Source organism: Medicago sativa, chromosome 8 (genome assembly GCF_051527215.1).
Source record: "Medicago sativa cultivar Bolivia chromosome 8, Bolivia_mono, whole genome shotgun sequence".
Lineage (NCBI taxonomy): Eukaryota > Viridiplantae > Streptophyta > Magnoliopsida > Fabales > Fabaceae > Medicago > Medicago sativa.
Window position 1 is genome coordinate 28408189 of NC_140756.1, and position 25123 is coordinate 28433311.

Consider the following 25123-nt stretch of genomic DNA (forward strand, 5'->3'; position numbering starts at 1 on the left):
TGAGTTTTAGAGGATTCAAATCATATAATCCGAAATATTATAAAAAGAGAAATGTTAACAACACATATTTTAACATACATTTTTCAACACTCTTTGATTGATTAAAAGTCACATGGACCTCACAAAATTTACATGGGACCCTGTCATACCCCAATTTTTGACCCAATATCCTACATTCATACAGTCTCTGACCCCGAATATTCTTTGTCTTTTCAGAGGAAAATTCGGCAAAGAGGTATTTTAAAATACCTCATTTTTGTACCGATTTTGAGCCTTCTTCTCACTTTTTTGTATTTTATTATTTATTAGTTTTTTAGTTTTATTTTACCTTTTATTTTCCATCTTTTAATTTTATTTTACTTTACTTTATTTTATTTTAATTTGTTTTTATTTCGTATTAGGTTTATTTTATTTTTCATTTCTTTTTAATTAATTAATGCCCAAAAAAAAAGTGTCAATGAGTCCAAAAATCAAAAGTGTCCGAGGTCATATTTTTCTTTCTTTTCTTTCCCATGCCACAATCATAGGCAATCACCAAAGTCATCCTCTTTTTTTTTCCATTTCAAGTCAAAACGCGTTCTGTAACACCCCGTTTCCCAACGTAAAAAATTTCTTAAACAAAAATCAGAGTTCAACAACTTAAACGGAATGCTACACTTCTTAAAAATTCATAAACTGAATAAATAACAATTTATTCTTCAAAATCATTTAACATAAGTAATTCAAAACTTTGCAGCGGAATTAGTTCATTCAACATAAAAAGTAGTCTTTGGCACGCAGACCTCAACATAAAAATCTCATAAGTCTTGTTCAACATTTATTCATAAAAATCCATAAGTAATACGTAAGGAATAGAAATAGAAGACATAATTCCATCCCGTTACGTATCAGAGCACCTAAGACACACTTGTGAGGAGTCCACTCACGACCACAACTAATCCTGGTTACCTGCAAGTTACCCATATGAAGAGCAACATTTCCAAGCAGAGGGGTGAGATTTCTCAAACAATAATATTAAGCATATAAATCATATAAAGTACATTCAACAACTTAAACATCTTATAATTCATTAATCATATCTAACAACTTAAAACTTCCTTAACTAGTGTCACTATTCTTCCTATATTAGTCATATACTTCGTATCATATCATCATATAAATATCATCACACATCTACAAATATTGGTCATAAGCATTATCATATATTCCTTTTAATCATAGCATCTTAATCATAGACATAAACATCATCATATAACATCAAGTATTAATCATAACCATAATCATCAAATCAAAATCATCAACTCATAAACAAACATCATCATCAAAACAATCATGAACATCAACAACAATAATCATTTAGCATCTTATAATCATCATAACAGCTTCTTAATCAAACTCATAATCGACTTCATAATCATAGTCATAAACAACTTCATGATCGACTCGACTCTTGACTTGACAATGCGACTCAACTCGACTATGCAACTCTTATCATCTTAAATCATCTTGAGTCATCATGAAAATGCAAATGCATGTGGTACCAATCTAGGGCATAAGCCCTCGTCGCTTGTGAGCATAAATATACTCCTAGGGCATAAGCCCTCATCGTCGTGGTTGAGCAAAAGCTCCATCGTCATGGTTGAGCAAAAGCTCCATCGTCGTGGTTGAGCAAAAGCTCCAGGGCATGAGCCCTCATCTATAAATGAGTATGCATGGACTCAACATCATACATCTTAGAAACTTCATGAACATCTATGACATCTTAACAACTTGACGACTTCATAACGACTCGACGACTTAACAACTTCATATCATCTTAACGTCTTAACATCTTAACATCTTAGCATCTTGACAACATATGGATCACATAAATAATTCATGTCATATCATATCATAATATAACAATATCAAATGATAATAAACAACATCTTAAAACATCATATTCATCAATCATAAACAACATCATATAACATCATATTTAAACATCAACAATAATTCACTATGTATCTTTGTAAAAACATAATAAATTATCCACAACATATTTTCATGTCAAACCAAAGCTACTGGAAAGGTATCACAAATATCAACAACTTTCATGTTTACAACAAAGATCAATTCAAAACAGAAACATATGAACAAAACGCAAAAACATGAAACAGAGAATGCTGTCACCGTACAATTTTGTTAAGACCTCCCTGTAGTATTTTCATCATAACTCAAAGACCAAACATCATTTTCACGTCAAACCAAAGCCACTAGAAAGCTAACAAAATTATCTAAAACTTTCATGTTTACGCCTAAGACCAATTCTGTACCGATCAATACCAGTTTTCATTTTAAATTCGGAAAAGTTGTGCTGAAAGTCCATAAAAATTCACTGTGACCTACGTGCAGTAATTTGACCATAACTCAAGTTCTATAAATCCTATTGACGTGAGACCAACGACATTAGAAAGCTAACATCCATACCTACAACTTTCGTGTTTACACCTAAGACCAATTCCGCACTGATCAATACAGGTTTTAATATCAAAATTCGAGCAGAATGCAGATTTTCTCCAAGTTTCACCTAATCTCATGGTTCTAACCTCAAAACTACTTCCAATAATCATTCTATGGATTATCTAAGGTTTGTACACAATTTCTACATCAATTCAACAAGTTTTCATCATCTAATCATCAAAACTCTCTCAAAACCCTAATTCTCAAATTCTCACAAACTCTCCCCAACTTGTTAGATGTAATCTAATGATTTAACAACTTAATATTAATGCAAGATAGTCTCACCCTCACCTTAGATTAATTCCTGAATCAGCAGCAGCGTTCTTCTTTCCTAAGGTCTTCTCCTCTTCCCTTGACATTTCTCTTCTCTTCTCTTGACTTTTCTCTCCTCTTCTCTTCTTTCTTGTTCTCCTCTTTTCCAAAAAGCGGTTTCCGGTAAACTCTTTCTAACCTAAGCTTCTCTATTTATAATACTAAAATATTCTTCCCAAATCTATTTAGGCCCAACAACTTATTCTTCTTTCTATTCTAACCCCCAATTCCACTCACACTAATAATCCTCATAATCTTATTTATTTCTAAATTAAATATATCTCTCACAAATAACAAATATATTTCTACACCAAATAACAAATATATCTCTAACAAATAACAAATATATTTCTACACTAAATAACAAATATATCTCTAATAAATAACAAATATATTTCTACACCAAATAACAAATATATATTATTCTAGTAAATACCAACATATAACATAACAAAATATCACTCATCAAAATAAATCGACTAAATCATAAAAAGACATCTAATCTCAAAACTACCTCCAAATCTACTTACTCTAATAATTCTCATATTCTAATAAATAATAGAATAATGCCACATAATAAAATACTAACACCTCATATAAATAAATAAATCACATAAATAGACTCTAACTTAATAAAAATAATTAAATAAAAAGGAGGGCGTTACACGTTCCATTCGATAAATCACCATCAAAAACCATTAAACCACTTTTCCATTCTCATCATCCTCCTCACCTATAAATAGAGCCCTCATTCCACATTTCAAAAGACACTAAAAAGTTCTCTTGAGTTGTCAAAGAACTTTTCTCTCTTTCTCCCTCATTTAGCTTGTGTTGACGAGCTATTCTTTTCTTCTCCCTCTTTTTTTTTTTCTGTCCCTTCGGAAAAAGTCCCTTCGGAATTTTGTCCCTTCGGTAATTTTGTCCCTTTGAAAAATGTATGTTAAAAAATTTAAAATGTGTGTTGCTAACATTTTTCTTTTTATAATATTTTAGATTATATGATTTGAATCCTCTAAAATTTAGAAAACACAAATTACCTTTGGTTCCTCCAATTCTAGTATCAAAACAATTCAAAAAACATAATCTGAACAGGGGAAAATGAGAAATTTTGAGGGACGTGCGTGAGGGTGGAAGGGTTGAAAAATAAATTCTCAAAGTTTTTCTTATTTCACTTCCCTATAGTCCAACAATTGTTTTGTTATACACCTGCTATAGACTCCGCGGGAATCAGGTCTGCAACCGGATCAATGAAAGCAATTTACTTTGACAAAATGTATTTGGGGAACTATTTTATACAAGGTTAGATTAGATGTTTTTGGGTGTCATCATCAGTTCATCCTCTGATTCGATTTTGATGACAATGCCACATAGTATACAGTTATAAGTTACAACTCAATAATATTAGTAACAGCTTGTGTAGCAAACAAATAAGCCAAATAATTGAACGAATCAATGACTTGTGATTTAAAAAAAAAACAGATCTTTACACACCGAAAAAAAGAAAACCAGATCTCTGTTCACACTTGAAGCAACATGTTTTTCTTAACCATCTTCAGCAAAATCACAATTTTCTTTATAACGTCAACTAACTCGTAGTCATGTTTTACAACTAGCAAATTCATCATCAGTGCATCATAAAACAGGAAAATCTCTATAAACTAATATTTATAGGATATAATGCAGCAATATGCCTCTTGGTAATAATTATTGAATTTAACAGGAAAAGCTAGGCTTCTAAAATACAAAACTAAGGAAAGTGTAGTTAGCGCGAAATAATTACCAACTTTCCATACACCGTGAAGTATATTATAGACGTGTAATGCAAAACAACCAACGAGTGGAGAAAATTATGAACAAACGAGATTGAAACAAAAATATCCTACATCTCAATGCAGGGTTAGTCTTACCCAAATGATCAACATGACTGTAGTAAAACAGGACCAACTGATAACCTAAGCATACCACAAAGGGCGACTTGGACCTCATTTGACCCATGTTCACAACTTACCAAACTAGTGAGGAGAGGGAAAAAATGAGACAGGTTTTTCTCAAAAGAAGTATCATCCAAGCTACAAATGGCCTGCAGAGTAGCCACAACAAGAGGTGAACGTGAAGCTAATTCTCTCCGCTTCACAGAGCCTAAAGGAATTGACCAATGTGGCTTTATCCTATGAGAAGATTCCGATTTTTCTTCACAACCTGCAACTTCAATATAAAACTCCAAAACCTCCTGACAAAGCCTAACAAGATGAGAATCCACTTCCTCATGACTAGGAGGCTTGTCAATAACAAGATTCTGTAAAAATGTAAGGCATATTTGGTACGATTCATTTTCAAGACGTAACAGTGGAGGGTCTTGCATTTGGGTCATAGAGCCATACTCTTGAAGTTTGGAACGCAATATAGTATTGTTGTTTATGTTGTGGGCATGTAATGCTACACCATGCAAAGCATCAAATAGGACTAGCATGGTTTTCGCTGAAAGGTGAGACCTAAACATGTTGTAGACCTCCATCACAGCCTGCCAATTTCAGGAAGAGAGTTAACGTCATTTTTCACATTGCAAAAACATTAAATTGGTGAGGTATTAAATGAGAAAGATACATTTTCTCCCTTCCGATGCACATTCCTAATACTATTCAAAATTTTAAAGGAACTGAAATATTAAGAATCCAATCATAACAACATTAACAGATATTGATCAAGCGGTCTCTAACTCCCTGAATGAAGTCAACTAACTAAATGCTACAGCTAAAACTCATGGGCTCCTTTGTATTTATTTTTTCTAAGGAATTTTGACAAATTCTGGAGGAGTTGAGTACGAATTTTACCTGAATCAATAAAATCTGAACAGCTGCTCGGCATTTTGCATCAGCGAAATAAGCATAGATGCGACGAACTCTTAGGCTTTCTAAATCGTCTGGTGACCCAGACTCGACAAGATCTCCTCTATCCTCATCAGCTGTTGAAGCATGTTCTTCATTTCTAGCCACAAAGTCTTCACTTTCGAGGAATGAAAATTTAGGTAGTGTTGCATTTGCTGCTTCTTTTATCGACAAAACCACCTCTAACCACTTGTCATCAGAAAATAGCTCTCCAGCATTACTCATCAATCGAACAAATGCAGCAATACCTATGCCAGCAAGGCTTTGATGAGGGCGCTTTATGAAGCTTACTAGGAGCATCAGGACCTTTCTTAAAAGAGGATTAACGGTGTTGTAAAAGTTGACAAAAAGATCTGCAACCAATTGGAGGGCTACTGTGCATGTCTCATAAAGCCAGTCTTGATCAAGCTCACCATTATTCTCTACTTCATTGACCTGTGGACTACTCCCTGATGGATCAATAGAATGTCGAACATGATCAAATATAGGAAAGAGGACAGACTCAAATATTCTTTCCCATAAAGGTAGTGAAAAGAGATGGCCATGATTGCGTAAGGTTTCAAACAGGACATCCAGGGCACTCTTCCTAACCTCAGGCCTTGGGTCAAAGCTAAGCTCAGATAGACCTGCAGAAAAATGAAGAAATACATTTACAACATGTTAAGCTTCTTAAAACATAGCAGGATGGTAACATGAAAGCACTAATCATTTGACATAGTTAAGAAACATCATCCTTGTCTAGAAAACTTAATATAATGTCCTCACCTGCCAATAAAGGAAACCAGAAATTGACATGATCACCCTTGTTGGTAACCTCTCCACTATCTTGGTTCCCATCTTTTCCTTCTTGAGGTGAAAGTATGGAAATATTTCCAGAAACTTCCTTATCTTTATTCCTGGATGATGAGCCAAGGTCTCCTTCGGCTAGTTTTGTTGCACAGAAACGAAGAAAACCAATGGCATTTAGGCTAATCTCTTGGTTGAATCTACTATTGGTGAATGCAATTAGACAATTAACACAGTCAGTGAAGGTGGTGGTTTCAGTCTCAGTAATGTATGGAAAGTAATCTCGAATAATCTTCTCAATAATTTCAAAAGCCAACAGTACAATGTTTTTGTGGTCATCATAAGCTGCTGTAGTGAATACCTGAAATCAAGTCTATGAGCAATAAGTAGAGGACGGGAACCAAAAGGAGGGAAAAGAACTTCAACAGACAATCAAAACAACATTGTGTTAAATGAAGCTCTCTATAGAAAAGAGTTTATCAGCTCTACCATAAACATGCTCTTCCACCCCGATTTGACATTGTTGACACGGGATAGAACCATTTGAGATACACATCTGATAATTAGTTCTCTAATTTCAACCGCATTACTCTTTCGCATAACAATGACAAAAGGCTTCATGAATTCATTTTGAAAATTATAATTAGCCAACTCTTCCCGCTCCAGAAATTTCATTGACAACTGGCGCAAGGAATCCATTGCAAAAATGGCAATTGAAAGGTTTGCAGAACATCCGATAGTTACAAAAAAATCAGAGAGAACATGCCAGATGCTTGACCACACAAGCCGGATCCGGTTCATATTATAGTGCCTGTTAAACAATAATCATGTAAAAACAAAATAATTTAGGCAGTGGTGTATAAACATCAATCAACCATGAAAGTAAATATTATGCTTAATGTTATGCCTGAAATTTGGGTTTTATTAATTAGTTTAAAAAAAAAAAATATTGTAAGTTAAAAATTAACCTAGAGCTGTTTTTGTTCACATTTTTTATTTTCAAAACGTATGGCACCCCTAGCCTCTGTCACTGCCCAGCATCCTCCACAACCACAAACAACAACTTCCTGTACCTTTGACTGCCGCCAATGTTAACAACACAGTCACCACCCAGTACCATCTGCCACTACTTCCCAACACCCTCCACCACCATAATCGCTTCTAGAAACCAACCGCCACAGCCCAACATATGGTATCGGGTGGTGACAGTGTTTTCAATATTACCAAATTGTTTTCTCACTTCAAAACTGTTTTCAATATTAGCACAGATTTTTAATTTTTTTTTTTTAAGTTCAAAATTGTTTCATTGAATAGTTTTAGACGGATAGGAACACAATCAAACACGCCCTTTTCTTTTCAGATAAATTATACCTTCCTGTCTTAATATTTGGACGCACTAGAGTAGCTCCATCAGTAAAATTAAGCACTTTGCCCATTGTTTTAACATCCTAATATGTGTTCATTTTATAAACAAAAAAACATATATGCTCTGAATGATCAAGTGCCAAGTGTTATTAAGTTTACTGCTTTTGAATGATCAAGTGCCAAGTGTTATTAAGTTTACTGCTTTTAAATGACCCCCAACCCTTGAGCACCAAGAGCCATGAGAAAAAATAAGGTTAAGATGGAGAACAGATATGTAATGTAACATAAATGAAGTAGGTGAGTAGTACATACGCAATCTCAACCATCTTTGTAAGGCTGAAAACACGAGGATCAGATGGAGATCTTAGTTCGTCCATAGAGAGCTTGCATAGAGCCTTAACAAAATCTATTATGGCCTCACTGTTCAACTTCTGACTCCGAGTGAAGATGCGATTCATTTCAGAACTTCCAACTTGTTCCAACATATTCAAATTGGAAACCAGGTTATTCACCTGTTCTGATGTAACTGCTCTAGAAGCATTACCGCCAATTCCAGCACTATCGTATGAACCCCGCATCAATGTGCCAGATGCATAATGCATCCTCCCAGGTCCTTTCTTCTTCAAAACAGGAAGAATAGTTGATTTTGCTTGCTTTGTTTTTTCCAAATCATTCTGAGGAAAGGCAAAAAATGTAGCATCTGGTGGAGCGCCCTCTCCAAGAAGATGTAGATGCTCAAATCGAGAAACACAAGTCAATATATGCTCCCAAGCTTCTTGCAAGTAATTTCCATCCTCATCAGCAATAGTAATTATTTCCTATCAACGATAAAGATCGAAAATTGAAAACCATTTCAAGCTATCAACAAAAGCTTAACATTCGGTATAAGTTCCAAAAATAATTACCGCTTACTTAAAATAATTGTTGCATATCCCCAGATATCATTCCAAGGATCATTTTACGCTAATGCAGCAAAATTTCCCCGATAACTCCTATAATTTAGTAAATATGGCATTTGAAGAAGCGGAGTCCAAACTATTTTAGCCTTTTTGATATGCATATAGTCATGAAAGTACTTCCAGAGTGCGTGGTTTTAGATAGGACAAAACAAAGTATGGAGAATAATGAAGGATAACAGCATCTACTAAAGGAAATGAAAAAACATGGACTTGATTTCGAAATAATAAAATATGCCATAGGAAAGAAATGAATTTGAAAACATTGTGCATTTTGAAAGGGAGCATTAACATTCTCGAGTAGGAAGTATTTTAGTAACACAATGAGAATTGTTAATTGATAACGAGTTCAGCTTATTATATTTATTGTTCATAAGCTGTTTAAAAGTGAGTGTGAATTTCACCAACCTTAATTGCGTACACATTCTTCTGCTTAATATCTGCTGGAGAATGCAGAGAGGTAAACTTTGCTAATGAAGTCACAAAAGCATCTCTATGAGTCTTCATAGACATTACAGAGGTAACATGAATAGCATAGCGGAAGCCTTCAAGACAGAGACATATTACAACCTCATCATCACTTTGATCGAGAGCTACACTGAAAGCAGCTAACATCGGTGCCCAGCACACCTCTATCATGAATCTGAGGATTACAGCATCTGTTGCTGCATAAAAAACTGACCTACAAAATGCAAGCAAATACATATCAAGAAAGAAAAAAGAGGCAAGGGAGTATTCGCCCCCCCACCCCACCCCCAAAACTATGTTAAGAAACCGCAATAGAAATAGTGTTAGAACATATGAAAATATTTCATGATAATTGGATTGCATCTCAGAGTATCTTGGACTCCTTTCTATTTCTTAATTTATTTTTAGCTTTATTTAATAAGGATTAGGAGTCTAGTGTTAGTATAAATGAGGGTGAGAGCTTAGTCTTATATGTCCTCAAAACCACAATCATATTCAAAGTCTTTATTCTTCCTCATTCCTTACCTAAAATCCTATAAGTTTAACATCGTATCAGAGCACTACCATCTTCCATGACATGTCTATTATAACAATATTAATATCTCCACAATGCTTTCTTTTCATCGACTTTAAAACAAAAATAATTGACCATTGTTTCTCTCTCACATTCTTTGTTAATGGGGTTTTCTGTCTGCCACTTCCGCAACCTATGTCAAAAGTTTTGGATACTTAATCTTGCGGTCATGTCCTTCCAGCAGCCTCTAAATATCTCATATAAAGTTTGACCATACCCCACATAGAGTCTAACCCTGGCTATCTTAGATGCAGTTTGGCCCTCACTATTCTTAATTAGTCAGGAATTATCTATAACTTATACCAGCTTCCACTTGTGGATCGTAATATTTGAGATTTCTCCTATCTCAATTTAAAAAATAAAAAAATAAAATTGGCCTCCTAAATTTTCTTTTTGTTCAAGGCTTCCGAATGTTATTCTTGGTAGATTTGAAAAAGTTGTATTTATTGCAGTGTTTAATAGTTTGCAAGGAAATTTCCATTGATAATCATTCCTGTAAATCCATATTTCCTTGTTATGTAACATTCCTACCAGCTCTAAAGTTAGATAATCATTCTAGCCATCTTGCTGAGATGTCTTCCTAGCAATGCTCATCCCTCCTCCATACTCAATATCTGAGTTTCCTTCCTTTTGAAGGGTTTATTTGCAATAAACTTATTAAGCTTTAGCTTAAGGGGAGTGCTAGAGTATATAAAAGTTATCACATGATATTTGGCCTGTATTTTATAGTAACTTACAATATATATCTCTTAAAATTAAATTTTATATTTCTTTATATGTTTGGATTTGTTTCCTTGTTTTATTAGGAATCTAGTATATTAATATAAATAAGGTTTGGTGTTTAGTTGTTTGTATCATCAAAAACATAATCATAATTCAAAGTCTTTGATTTTCTCCTCCCTCTTTCCTTATTTAATACTCTATCTTCAATAAGAATAAACTTCCATCAAATAAAGAACAAGTCAACATCAAAATAGCAAATAAGTGATACTATTGGCATTAAAATGATAATTGAAAAGAAAGGGGAAAAAACTGCTATGAACATTTCAAAATGATACACACCAGACTTCAAACAGAAGGAATCATGTAAAAAGCAGATAAATACTGGTAAAGATAGTAGGAACCATAAACTAAGTGCAAGATTCATCAAGCCAAAAACAGACTCAAGTCAAATGTTCTACTTGGCCTGAGAAAAGAAAAGAATTTCAAAAGTAAATAATATCTTCTACAAAGGGAGTGGATATGGGTGAACATACTCGGTTTTGCGAGCTTTTTCTTTGAACTGTTTTTGCATATGACGGATAAGATCATCACTGGTTTCCATATGACTCTCATCCCCTCGCTTAAGGACCACAATATTCAATATACTATCCAAGCCTAAAAGTTTATTTGGGTTCACAGCCTGCCTTTGTTGGACAGCTATATCATCATCTTTCATTTTGATCTCATTTCTAGATATTCTATCAAACAAGGACTTCAAGTATTCCTCAGGCAGATCTTTTCCATCATCAATGCCACGATTGTTTCTGATGAAATCATCAGCAGACATCTGCATAACTCCACAACCAAAAATAAAATAAAATGAGTCATCATGCCTATCATAATTATTTGGACATCAATTCAGAGAATTATTTGAACCACCTTGTTTTTCACCATAGGATTGTGAGCATCTGTGTTGAGCATTATCACAGAATAGGCAAGGACATATGCTGTGTCGGCACTGGAAAACGCCTTAGGATTACATTTCCAATAACGTTCAGCAAACTTTTCCATTATCCGATCAATCTTTTGTGCTTCACCAGGCAGTCTAAATCCTTGAAGAAAGACCCTGATTGCCTCATCAAACTCCATCTCTTGAAAGTTAAAGGAATCCACATATGCATGCATTACCTTCAGGGATAATTCTTCTCTTTCACCCAGATAATCGCCAATCAAAGCTTTGTTCAACCCAGATGCATCTTTAAGAAAAGTAGCTATATCTTCCGGTGAATCACCCACCTTGTTGGCATTAATGAGGAACTCAATTCCTTTCTTAGGCTTTCTATTAAAAAGTGATATACCTTCCTGGCATATACTTGCATTAGATTCTTTAATAAACAGCCAAAGCGAGAAAAAGATATACTTGCTTCTCAAAATCGTATTCATTTCTTTACCTGAAGTTCCAGTTTATAAGCCCGGCGCTGCTCAATAGTTGAAACATCAGATGCATCATTTGGGATTTCAGAATGAGAATCAGATCCTTCAACTGGGTCTACTCCATTTCCATTTGCCATTGTGAAACCTACAACTTCATAGCCATTGTCAGTTGCTTCAACTTTCTTGGGTGAATGAGGATCTGGAATCCGCAATTGTTTGTTCATCCAGTCTCCCATTGATTTTAGAACATTAACCAAGTTTTTCATGGCTTCAAGTTTTAGTGTCGCTTCTTGAGGTGGCAAAAGTGTGGTTGTAACACCAGGAGGAACACCTTGAGCAGTTTTAAGAAGTCCATTAACCATCCTAATAGGAAAATAACGATTAGATATAAAATATACAGTGTTATGAAAACAATCAAGAACATGGAAATGCTATTGAATTTCAGATCCATATTCTAAAAATGGAAAAATTCAAATAGTAAATTAAAATATGTATCTAAAGAAGTAATAAAATAAAATAAAACATAACATAGCACACCTCTCAAATATGTTTGATGAATTGACATCGCAGTCATAGTTGATAAAAATGTCGACCAATATCTGTGAATCAACACAAAGCTTCTCTAGGAATCGAAGCACTATCATCTTTTGCTGGAAATTAGGTTGAGAAACATTTTCTAGGACCCTAAGAACAATCATAGGGAAAAAAACTCCAATTTCTGCTTTCAATCCAGGCCTAAATCTTGATACCAGACTGATGAAAATGGAGCATGACAGCTGAAAAACAATCAAAAGAGTTGAAGCACTGTTCTTCAATAATGATAAACACAAGTACTGCTTGATGGCACCTAAAAACCTACACAATCACAATCAAACAAATGGAACCGTCAGAAGAAGTAATTTCTATGTATCAAAATAGAAAAATTAATAGTGTCGTATACTGTACAGAAAATAGAGAAGAAGATGTCAGTCTGTCTTGCTAGTTCCTGAGCCGTGAATCTTTCATTTTCTCACCCTGATTCATTTCAAATAATGCCTCAATTTATTTATCTCGTTTGTCCAATCTGACTAACTTACTTCTCTAATTGTTCCTAACACATATCTCCTTTAACTTCTCTAAGGCTTTATTTTGCGAGTTTGGGGGGGAAGGGAGGGCTTCGGAAAAAAAGGAAGGAGCAAGTGGAATAAAAAAGCCAAGCCCAAACAAAAGGCTAACCCAAGTTCTCAAGTATGTGTCCTCTACACCCAGTCCTTCTGCTGCAACCGCGCCGTTCAGCTCCTTCAACCCTCCTTCTTTGACTGCTTCCTTCTGGTCCTTCTCGACTTTGTCCTTCTCTCCTATTTCTGTGTCCTTCCTCCGCTCCTCTCTCTGTGTCCTTTGTTCGTCTCGTACTCTTTTTTCAACCAGAAAAGGCCCCGTTTTAGGGCTCTCGCCATCAAGATTTTATCGTGCTTCACGAGCGCCGCGAAAAGCACCATCTGTTACGCAATCTCCCTTCATGAAGGTGGATGCGATAACCGCTACTTCTGCGAAGCGACTTCGCGTGTGGGGGAGAAAACCCTTTGCACCACGCCTCTCCGCAGCGATAGCAGTGCTATTGGCCGCTTTTAACAACATAGTGAACAACCACTATTCAAGCCATAACAATATAAATAGTGGGACCCTCAACATGTACCCCTCACTTGAATACACCACCAAGCATTGCATCTTGAATATTCCACCAAGCATTGCATACTACTCGATGTGCGACTTGGGCACCCCATATTACCCAAGTTTCTACATCAATATTCACAGAGGCATTTTGATTAGCATTTAGATTTTCAGTCGAAAATATTTTTCCTATTTTGTATGTTAATTAATTCCAAACACCTAGGAAAGACACAATCTTCGTTACCATATATATTAAAGTGTATCTCGGTAGTTAAAGACCAGAAAAGTTTTACATTGTTAGTGCATATCATCGGCATATACCATAAAGATCGGAAAATTCCAGATTCCTTGTTCCCATAGCCACAGACTAAAAAAACCTCAGGTACAGATGAATCCGGGAGTTCCGTAAAATTGAAAAGACAAGAATAAAAACACGAGGAATGCTAGCAACACACTATCTTTTATTGGTTAAAATTCACATGGGTCCCACCAACTCATGTGGGTCCCATATAAATTTGGCAGCACTCTTCTACATTTTAACCAATAAAAGAGACTGTGTTGGAATGTGTGTTAAAGAGCGTGCTGCTAGCATTATTCTGAAAACAAAGACTTGATTTTACTTCATAATCACATATGTATTCTCTTGTATTGAGATTTAAAAACTATGAGTGAATACTAGTGACAAACTGACAATTCTTCGTTTATTTTATTTTAATGAAGTTGAACATGAAAGACAAAATCTGACATATTTTCACCAAGAGGACCTCAAGTATCATATGTAGCTTGCATTAGAGTCTTGGTTATAAAGTATTAGACGGTTCTGAGTATTGAAATAAGACAGTTATGTTATATTATATTTTAATTAGGTGAGCAGTTATATATTGTTTTAATTAGGACTGTTATTGTTAAGTGTGGCAGTTATGTATTTATGTTATAAATGGGGAAGTTATGGGACAAGGGAAAGGGGGATTCGGTTATATGGATAAAGGATTGGAGAGAGTATAAGCTCTCTGATACTTGAAAAGGGAGAGATCCAAGACGCTCGAATTTCTTGGGAATTTATTGTAATATTACTATTAATTTGCAGTTTGGAATTGGTACCAGTTTCTATCATAAAGCTTTAAAGAAACGAAGGGACGGTGCAGAACGTAACTAGATGCTAGATTTCTAGAATAATTTCCTGCACGGAGAAACTCATTAATCAGATTGTCTACAGTAATTTCCAGCACCGAGTTATAACTTATAAGTAATTAGACGTCGTAACTTGCAAGTAGTCAGTGAGTTATCTTTACATTAGAGCCAACAGAATATAGATTCTAAATTCCCAAGTTCTATACTATGCTAATAGTATAAGTGCGAGAATGTCAACAGAATAATCATTAAATATATGGTTGCTTATACTTTACATTATTCATGTAATTTGTCAGAAAAATGATCAGTCCCGGCGATCCCACTACCCGCCATCCCACTTTTAGGGTCGGCCGCTCCGTGTCACTATCCGGGACTAACTACCTAGCAAAAAACTACAACTTCTTGTTGTCCACCAGCAATATTAAACAAAGAATGCATATATTTTCCCTAACAGACAAAAATGCTAACCTCTAAATCAAGTCCTAAAAACGAACATAAAATGAGATACCTGTCACTAGTTCTGAAAACAGCTCCAGCATTCTCCAGCAAAATCTTCAACAACTCTAAAGCCACAATCTTCCCTTTATTCGACTCCGGATCCGCAGAAGCCTCCTTCGGCGGTGTCTTCATTGACAATTTACAAAGCGCTCTAAACACCAAAAAAGCATCCCTCCTCAACTTATTCCCAATCTGAACTTCCAAATCATCATCCCTCTCCACCAACTCCCCATCAACCAACTCCCCTTTCCTCCCCTCCAACGCCGTCTTATACATACTAATCTCCCAATACTTCGCATCCAACATATCCTTATCAGTAGAATCCAACAAATCAGTCGGATTCGTCGTCTCCACTGTCGTCGTCTCAAACGCACCGTCATGTCCACCTAACAACGAAACCTTACCACTCGGTGTAACCGGATGCAAAACTCCATCAATATCATGCATTACCTTTGTAATAAACCCTTGCACAAACTGTGTCATTGAACTATCCACCTCAGATTTTTCCGCTGGCTTCATCAATTCAGCCACCACAATCGGCTGAATCGGAACCGTGGAAGAATCAGCTTCCATTCTCCTAAACACAATCACTAACATTTGAATCAACGACGCTTTGGCAGTCGTTTGATTCACCATATTCTTACTCACAAGATATATATCATAACAAGTCCTAACTATCAAAAGCAAACAATCACCGTGAATTCGCAACGAAATCGAAGTTACAGCAGATAACAGCGTCTTCAACAAAAGTAATTCCATCGCATCATCACCGAAATCATGACATTTACAAACCGATTCAATCATTTTCGAAAGCAATTTCGCCTCACCGGAATTACCACCGGGATCAGCTTCACCGCGAAGAAATCCATGCGCGATGAGTTTCTGAATCGCATCAACGGCGGGTTCGGCGATTTTGCTGACGCCGGAACCAGCGGCATTGATGAGAGGATGAAGAATGGATTCCGATTCGGTTAGCGAGAATTCGACCGGTCCACCATCGTGAAGCGGACCGGGCGTTTCCGGTTCGGTATCGGAGGGTGAACCGGGAATTGTTCTGTTGTCAGTGTTACTGAGTCTGTCGATGATGGATTTGCATTCGTGAGCGAGTTTTGCGTGTTTTCGCCATGAAGCGTGGTTGATGATTTTGTTGAGTGCAGGAAGGAGGAGCTGATTCAGACGGGATTCGGCTTCCGAAGATGCCGAGGCCGAAGCCATTCCCGAGTGGACAGTGGGATTGGTCTCCCGGATTATTATTCGGTTCTTGTGTCGGATACCGAGTTTTCAAAGATGAAAAAAGAGTTATGTAATGCTGCCAATTCTGAGATCATGAGGAAAAATACAATGTGAATTTTGGTTAGGATTTTGTTGCCATGAGCTGCGAGAGTGAGGTTCTGGGATCTGAATTTGAGTTTTGAGTTGAGATTGTGTTTCTTGAGTTTGGTTGCGTGCTGTTGAGATTAGAGATGAATTGACGTAAGAAGCCCTTTGTTCGTTGGGACGTGATACTGTGATTGGATGTTTTTTGAGGAAAATGAGTTAGGGGTAGTTATGGATTTTCATGATGATCCAGATCGCCGGAGAAATGGAGAGTGAGTGTTGTTCAGTTTTTTTGTCGATGATAATTTTTTGTTCGTGCATGAGGGAAAACCGGATAATGTTTTTTACAAATATATATTTTTTTTATTGAAAGGACAAATATATATTGTACTCCGTATATCACTTTCTTTAAAGTTTTAATAGAGGAAAAAAAAAATTGAGGGAAAATAAAGGAAATTAAAACTACACTTTTCAATATTTGTATATGCATATCCCTATATGGTTTGGTTGATTTTTTTTTTTAACCTTCCAATTCCTAATGAGAGGTTTTTCTCTCATAAAACCTTTTCATGAATTTTTAGTTCGCATGGAACTTTTTAGTTTGTAAGAAAGTGTTGTGCTCGCAAGGAACTTTAAGCTATGAAAAGATGTTTATGCTTGTTGAGAAATTTTAGTTGTCATTATGTTTGTAGTGTGTTTCTTAGTTCTTAGGAAACTTTTAAGAAATAATATTGTACTCGCCAAGAGTCTTCAGTTCGTATCAAACTTTTAAAGTTAAAGTAGGCATCATGCTCACGAGGAGTATCAAGTTCGCCATGAACTTCCAGTCATAAGGATATTATGCTGGTGTGGATTAGTAATTGCAAGGGGTCCTGGTGATGATTTGGCCACCTATCACAACCAACGTTAAATGTAAGTGTCTTCGAGGAGGAGATTGAAGGGACATGGCCCTTGGTTACTAACCGTGAGGTGTAAAGACTTGTAACTATACTTGATTTCATAGGACTTTAATGGCTTTTAGCGTTGGTTTTCGAGGAGACGCCTCAGTCGTTGGATTGATCTCAATGTTTAGTTATTTGTTGGGTCAATTGTTTTGACCATTGGATTGATTAAGACTGTCGATCCTAGGTGTACCTTTGTTTAGAAAGCGGCGAGTCTTTATGTGGACCATCACATGGTATAAATGACCCCTGGGCTTTCAAACGTTTTAGATGGATGTACAAAAGGTTTTGGGAGTTCCTTCAAAACACTTTTACTCTCTTTGACCCTTCATTTTCTCTAATTTTTGCAAAACCTCATGTTTTCCAAATTCTTTGAGAAGTTTTTTGAAGCACCTTATACTTTCATTTGACCAGGTTGGTTACTTCTTCTTTCTTATGTAAAATTTGCGTGTTTCATCACATTTTTGCCTTTAGTTTAGAACTGTTACGACGTTAGTTAAGGTTTCTGGTGGTGGTGATGAACTTTTCATCATTGTTCGATAATGGTTCATGGTGTTTTTATCTGTTAGTTTAAGATTTAGGCAACTAGGGTTCATCTTTTGGTGGAGCTCATTAACCACTTGAGTCTAATCACTTAATTGATTTTTTATTTGATTAAGCTAAATTTGAGGTGCATTATTAACTATTTTACATTTCAACTAAGTTGACATCCCATGTGCTCGGTAATCAAATGCATTATTAAAATCTGATCTAAAAAAGCAGCAATCAAAGTGTAACTCCCTATAAATTGTATATGATTAGAAGTTACAATCTGATAAATTCAAGGGTTTTTTGAGTAATGTGAGAAGCGAATAAAACAATCTTCTAACACATGTATTTGTTGAGCTAAACCTCTTCAGTACGTAGCACTGAGATCAAATCTTGCCACAAAAGCAATTGAAAATTATTTTAAGTATTATAGTTAGTTTCAACAATTTATGTCAACCAAAGTTGCATCATCATTGCTCCTACACCGGTTGGGCGCTGTTTATATATTTTCTCGAATCAAGTCCATTTAGTACCTGTTTGGTTTGGCGGTTGGGCAGCCAAACGCACATCTCAAAGCATGCCCATTGTGGTAATGAAGAAGCTAGAAAACTAAGCTTCTAGCTCACCGTGATTTTTGGCCGCTAATTTGAAAAAGTAAACGTCATTCCAAACATAGGTTTAGTTTGAGAGGTTGAGATATTTCAAAAACTAAAACAAACTACCATAAGAAGAATATTCAAGAAGCTTTTAAGCAAGCAATTATATATGTCTGACAACAAAATTGAAATTCAAAAAGGAGAAAATTGGAGAAGAAGTTGTGATCCATGTAATATAGGAGTTAGTTTATCGTTTGTCTATAAATTGTAAAATCAAACTCCATATGCAAATGAGTTCATTTCTGTTCGACAAAACTACGTCTATATAGAAACACATCCACTCTCATTAGATAATATTCTTATTAACAATATTGAAAGAACAATTTATAAAACTCGCCTTTTCACACACATGTGCCTTTATTTTTATACTTTAATATTTAAAATCTATGTTTCTTTGATTCATAACTATGTGTTTGTGACTTCAAACCTGTCAACTACAAACTCACTTACGGATCAAACTCGAATCTTAAATTGATATATCAAATTTATTTGTTTGGTTGAAACATTTTCAAATAATACTATTGGATAGAATCTTACATAGTATAAAATAACTTTCTTATTGCAAATTTTGTATGCCACTGAAAACAATACTATTTTTTTTTTTTTTGGGACTCAAATATTAGTTCACTAGTTAAACGGTTTAAGGATCTATTTGGATTGACTTGTTTTTTAGTTTATACAAATAAATAAAATTTTATGTATTATTCATAAGTTTGTCAAAGTAGTTTATAAAAAAAACAATTTATGAAGATATAATTTTCGTTTTTCGTTATCGAGAACTTATAAATTAACGTAAAAGTTTATTTATTATTTGTATAATTTATTTTCCATAAGCTTAAAAATAAGTCAATCCAAACGAGTCCTAAATATACTTTAAAAAAGAAAGGGGCGGGAAATAAGATATAAAGAAACATATATTATATATTTAAAAGAAGATATAAATTATAACCATGAATATAATTACTTTCTCAACATTGAAAATTCTAGATCCCTTCCTGGCATCAATATATCAACTAAGGCAAAGATTAGTTGATTAGATCAAAGATTGTTCATTTGGAAAGAGAATGAGATGATGGGGCATCAGAGCATGCAACATGAGGAATAGATCCATATCTATGCAAAAGCTCTCTAGCCAATGCTTGAAGATCACCACCATTATTGCTAGTGGATGATGTGCCACTACCCAAATATTGGCGGGGCTCATTGGGTCTTTGTTGCATGACCCATGATGAAGTTTGGGGTACTTCATATAGTGAAGACAAGTCATATGTATCTGGCATGGCTGAAGAAGGGGCTAATGGGAGGTTGGCTAGTGAGACCATTGGAAGTGCTTGTGGTGGAGGTGTTGGTGGTTGAGGTACTTCATATGTAGCTAGGTGGCCTTGTAAGTAGGAGAGTTCTGCTTGTAAACTCATCACCTATGAAACAAAAAAGAAATATTAATTTTAGGTCACATAATATGAACATGGAAAGCATGTATTATTTTACAACAATAATACTAGTAGTACTAGCAGTCACAACAGTTGCTTTTAACCACTCGTATATTTCCTTTTGTATCTTTTCAATGTCGTTGGGGTGGGAAATGTGCCGGAGACCCATATAGCTACTAAGAAAACGGCGGTTCCTCCTGCACCGCTGCCCGGTGATGCAGAAGGACATTGAATTGCTTCGACAAATAAGGGCTAAAGAGAAAGATGCTTCAGAAGAACCGTTTACGCCTTATCTTACGAAGAAGCAGAAGAAACGAGCCAACAAAGCCAATTTCTATAACACTCGCTCCACGGGTGAACCCAAGGGTGGTTGAGCATAACCTTTTCTTTATGGCCACTTTTCTTATTTGGTTATTTTCTTTCTTATTTTATCTCGTTTTTTGTTTCCTTTTGAGGGTTTTGGTTTGGTCCCCTCTTGTACATGTTTTTCTCTTTTTTTAACAGAGCAATGATATGTGTACATCGATTTATTGACAACTTTGGTGACAACCTAGTATTTCTCTCTTCTTATTGGTCAAAAACAATGGAGAGAGAAAAATGAAGAGAGATGATAACAATATCATGTGCATATGAGAGAAAAAGTTGTTAAAAAGTTGTCACAAAGTGGTTGTACAAATATCATTTCTCTTTTAAATATAATCCCGCGTGAGTTAACTCACGCAGGGGTATTTTCGGCAAAACAGTTTGGTTCGAGCGAAAAGTGCAGAAGGAAGAGCAGAAATCATAAAAAATAGGACCTGGGCTGGTGTGGCTATTGCCACACCCTGCCCTGCTCAGGTCCGCCCCTGCTCTTATAACTTGTGTTCAAAATTTGATACTCAAAGTTTGAGTAAGACTTGTTTGGGCATAACGCCATAACCCCAAATCATTTTAATTTGGGCAAACATACATAAGTGTCAAAATATTGAAGAAAATTGAAATAAATAATATATATTTTTGAAATAAATAATTGAAGTGTTGCTCATCAAAGTTCTAAATTTTTGAACGGACTTGGTTGGGTTTGCCTCTGCCATTTTGACAGTTATAAAATAAGGGTGTTTACATAGACTTTAGCCGTTGGTATAAACTAAAGGTTTTGCTAACAAGTGTCTTAAGAGTATTGTTTAAGGATTCTACTAAAAAAATTGGCTTAATTGCAGTTTTGGTCCCCCTATTTTCACTATTTTACAAAATTGGTCCCCTATTTTAAAATTCGACAGTTTTGGTACCTCTTTCTAATATTTTGTTTAAAATATGGTGATATAACATGTTTTAAATGAAGTTTTCAAATGAATTTTCTTATGATTTCATTGATGTTTTATATTTTATTATCTTTAGATCATATATCAAGACATTTAAAACTTATCACATCGCATTTTTTTAGTTAGAAAATATGATGGAGGAACCAAAACTGTCGAATTTTAAAATAGGGAGACCAATTCCACAAAAAGATATAAATAGGGAACCAAAACTGCAATTAAGAAAAAAAAATGGATTGGAAGTACAATTTGTTTTTTTTTGTCAATGCAATAATTACACAAATATATATAGTCTTACTACTTTTAATTAGTACTATAACTAATGCCCTAATTAAGAGCAGTCGTTAGCATTAAAAAAAACTAATAATAGATGTTTGTCTTGATGAAAAATGAGAACTATAAACTGGTTCATGACTAAGAAACACTGTTATTAGAGGTGGACAAGATTAATTAAAGACTTAAAGCAAAGGGTCTGCGCTTTTACATGGGTCTATTATAGGACCTTGAACAACACCAAAATGTTTTGCTTCATGAAAGTGAATCGCATGACAAGTATGAAAGCATGACTTTGAAAACTAACATCTCGAGGTTGAAGGAACCAAAGTCATTTTGGGATATAAAACAAATCAAAATAATTAGACTAATCAATCATTTAAAAATAAGTACATGTTGATATTGATTAATGGAGTATATATTTTTTAAATCAGGATTTTTGACATTGACCAATTATTTGAGGGCATAGGGATTACAAACACGTAGGGCCAAGTATTGAACTCAAACACCCAATTTATTCACATTAAGATACGAATTTCTAGTAACTATCCTACCTGACAAACAAAATACTAGTATTACTCCAATATACTCCAATATAGTAGTAACATTTACTATTCATGTGTTCAACGTATACTTCTTAAAATATTACTTAGATTGTCTTATTTGTTTACTTAAATGCTCAAACAATATCCAACAATGTGGTCAACATAAAGCAGGAAAGGCTATGGTAGAATAAACCTAGCTAGTTAATCTCAACGTTTAGAAGTTATCTCTTCCAAATAATTAATCAATTTGCCAAAACAAGCCAAGTTTCTCAAGTACTAGTAAATTCTTAAATATGCCAAAAACAATAACAAGAAAGACCACAATTTAGGGCAGATTGCCGGTTTGATGGTGTCTTAACTTTTCTACAAAAGATCACCTCTATTTTAAAAAATATAACAAGATGGGTGGGATTGCTATATAGTGATAGGAGTAGTACTTATTTTCTTTAAATTAAGGTGTTTCTATATGAGAAGATAGGGACAGAAAAAACGTACATGCACCTATGAAAATATCCAAAGCCCAAGAAACTAACCGACCATTTCCCCTAAAACCAGCAAAAACTAAGACCAATGATGTTAATGGTTGAATCCATAGATTACTAGTATTAGTTCTCCATACATATGTGTAACCGCCGACCATATCACTTCTTAATCAATTAAGCTTTGTGGATTTCAGTAGAATGTATAGAAACTGTCCCCTTTGTTCCATGGCTCTTTGCAGGACCTATACCTTGTTTTCCTCTTTCCCCAAAAGACTCAAACCCAACTTTTGTTCCTCTTTTGGAAGGCATAAAGCAAACTACTTTTTCGACCAAGAAAAAGTATACTACTAACATTGCATGTAATAAGAGTTTGTTGATGAATATTGGAGTATACTACTTAACCTTTTAGTTTCATCTTTCCATAAAAAATCGTTTACTTGATTTTCTTGCTTGTAAAAATGTAAGGTGTTGTAAAATGAGCATAAAAAACTCAAGTTAAATATGATCCGATCATTAGTTATATATAAGTTTTTTTATTTTGAAGATGGGTGGGTATCTTTGATTTTGGATTAAGCCATAAACATCCTTGGAAAACAAACTTACAATGTGGCTTGGTGGATATGATGAGTAATTTACGGAGCGGAATGATAAAAAGGTCGAGTGTTTGATCATCAATCCTTGCATACCGCTAAAAATTACTAACTATAACAATATCAACATTGTCCGTTTCAAAAAAACTTACAAGGTTAGAGTGTCATTTTGTTATGAACTTTTTATAAAAAAATCTTCTACCTTATCAATATGAAATTTGAGTTTTTCCAAATAGTTTTTGTGGTTTCTAATCTAAACATCTTTTTTTTATGGTCTCATTCCAAGTCAAGACAAGAAAAAGAAAGGGAAAGTCACAAAGATCTGAACACATTCTAAATTTTCACCTAGAAGCTAGCTAGCTATAATAGCTGGAAAAGCTTAGAGAGAAAGGATATATACTAGGGATAGGACAACTAAAGAAGCAAAAAGAAAATAAAAAACATCTTTATCCTTATCTAGAATATAGCATGATCAATATGAACCAATAATTAAGTAATTAATCAATTAAATTAATGTTGTAATTAATTAGTACTAATTACCTGTTGCTGAAGAGTAAAGATATGAGCAACACAACCAAAGACGGGATCTCTCAACCTTGCTTGAGCTTCATAACAAATGGTGATAACCGCATCAAGACGCTTGTGTACCGGAACATTTTGTAGCAACTTTGAAACGTTACTAGCCCCAAAAACCTTGTGAACCGCTGCGAAATGTGAAGCGCCTTGCTCCGAATCGAAGTAAGGCGCAAAAATACATCCCGGGATACACTTCCTTCTCAAAAACTTGCATGCGCCACAAGGGCCACAAGCACCGCCGTTTCCACCACCGCCACTGCAACCACTACCGCTACAACCTGAGTTTATACTCATCTTAAAAAAATTGTTGTAGCTATCACTCTTTTTTTTTTCTTCTTTATGATTAACTGGCTAGGGCAAGACCAATAATAACATAAATTTTTATGAGAAGGAGTAATTATTTCCTAGGTTAAGAAACTAGGGTTTGTGGGATTCATAGCATTGAGAAAGAGGAGGGAGAACAAGAGGAAAAAAGAGAGAGAGAAGGAGAAGAAGAGAATGATTCTATAAATATAAGGGTTTGGTGAGATTAATATATTTTAATGAAGGATTTAAAAATGGTTAGAAGAAAGCTTTAAAGCCACGAGATGAAGCAAAGGCTTAACCTCAACAGTTAGGTGTTTGCGTGAAGCAAGCATGAAATAAGCTCTCTTAGTTAGCACTATTACCTTCTCAACACATTTTTTTTCTTGATCTTTTGCCTTATTCATTCATCATCTCGTGAAGTTATCCTATGAAACTCGTTTTATTTTTTTCTAAATACTCACACACTATCTAGGTTGTGCTGTTAATGTGAGACATGGATGGATGGGAAAGAAAGAAGGTTTTGATTTGGAGCTGAAAAGAAGTGATGTAAAACTTGAAAGAGGTTTTTGTTGTAGACTTGAAAAGGAATATAAAATATGAGGGGGTGTGAAAACGTGTGGAGGGGTGTGTGTGTATTTGCCACTGCTTGTTTTAAGCTGCGTGGAGGACAAAAGACGTTAACTCTGCTTTCTCTCTTTCAATTCAATCACACAAAGGGTTGAAAATGACGCGGTTTGTTGTTTTCCCTAAGAGAGTTGAGTTGAGTTGAGGTAGAAAAATGACGTTAACTCCCCACGGTTCTTTAGTTGTCTTAAATTGGGTAATTATTGTGCGTTTTGTACTTTTTTGTCCTATGCATGAGAGCGGGGAGTTGCATGTTGCATACTATGGGTTGAAAAATTGGTAGATTTTGTTTGA

At 35.0% G+C, this 25123-nt stretch overlaps 2 protein-coding genes across 2 annotated transcripts; both read right to left on the reverse strand.

Moving 5' to 3' along the window:
- Positions 1–4485: 4485 nt before the first annotated feature.
- Positions 4486–16669, reverse strand: LOC146898123 (brefeldin A-inhibited guanine nucleotide-exchange protein 2-like). Its single transcript, XM_085738772.1, has 11 exons — positions 15274–16669; positions 12522–12839; positions 12002–12347; positions 11490–11912; positions 11105–11397; positions 9215–9488; positions 8163–8668; positions 6975–7296; positions 6465–6846; positions 5646–6325; positions 4486–5335 (listed from the first exon to the last, which is right to left on the reverse strand). The coding sequence occupies exons 1-11, from the start codon at positions 16476–16478 to the stop codon at positions 4730–4732; spliced, it is 5355 nt and encodes a 1784-aa protein (XP_085594898.1). The 5' UTR covers positions 16479–16669; the 3' UTR covers positions 4486–4729.
- A 2939-nt stretch (positions 16670–19608) lies between these two features.
- On the reverse strand, positions 19609–24991 carry LOC146898124 (LOB domain-containing protein 30-like). Its single transcript, XM_085735441.1, has 2 exons — positions 23864–24991; positions 19609–20123 (listed from the first exon to the last, which is right to left on the reverse strand). Exons 1-2 carry the CDS (start codon positions 24191–24193, stop codon positions 19755–19757), a joined length of 699 nt encoding a protein of 232 aa, XP_085591567.1. The 5' UTR covers positions 24194–24991; the 3' UTR covers positions 19609–19754.
- Between the last annotated feature and the right edge of the window lie 132 nt (positions 24992–25123).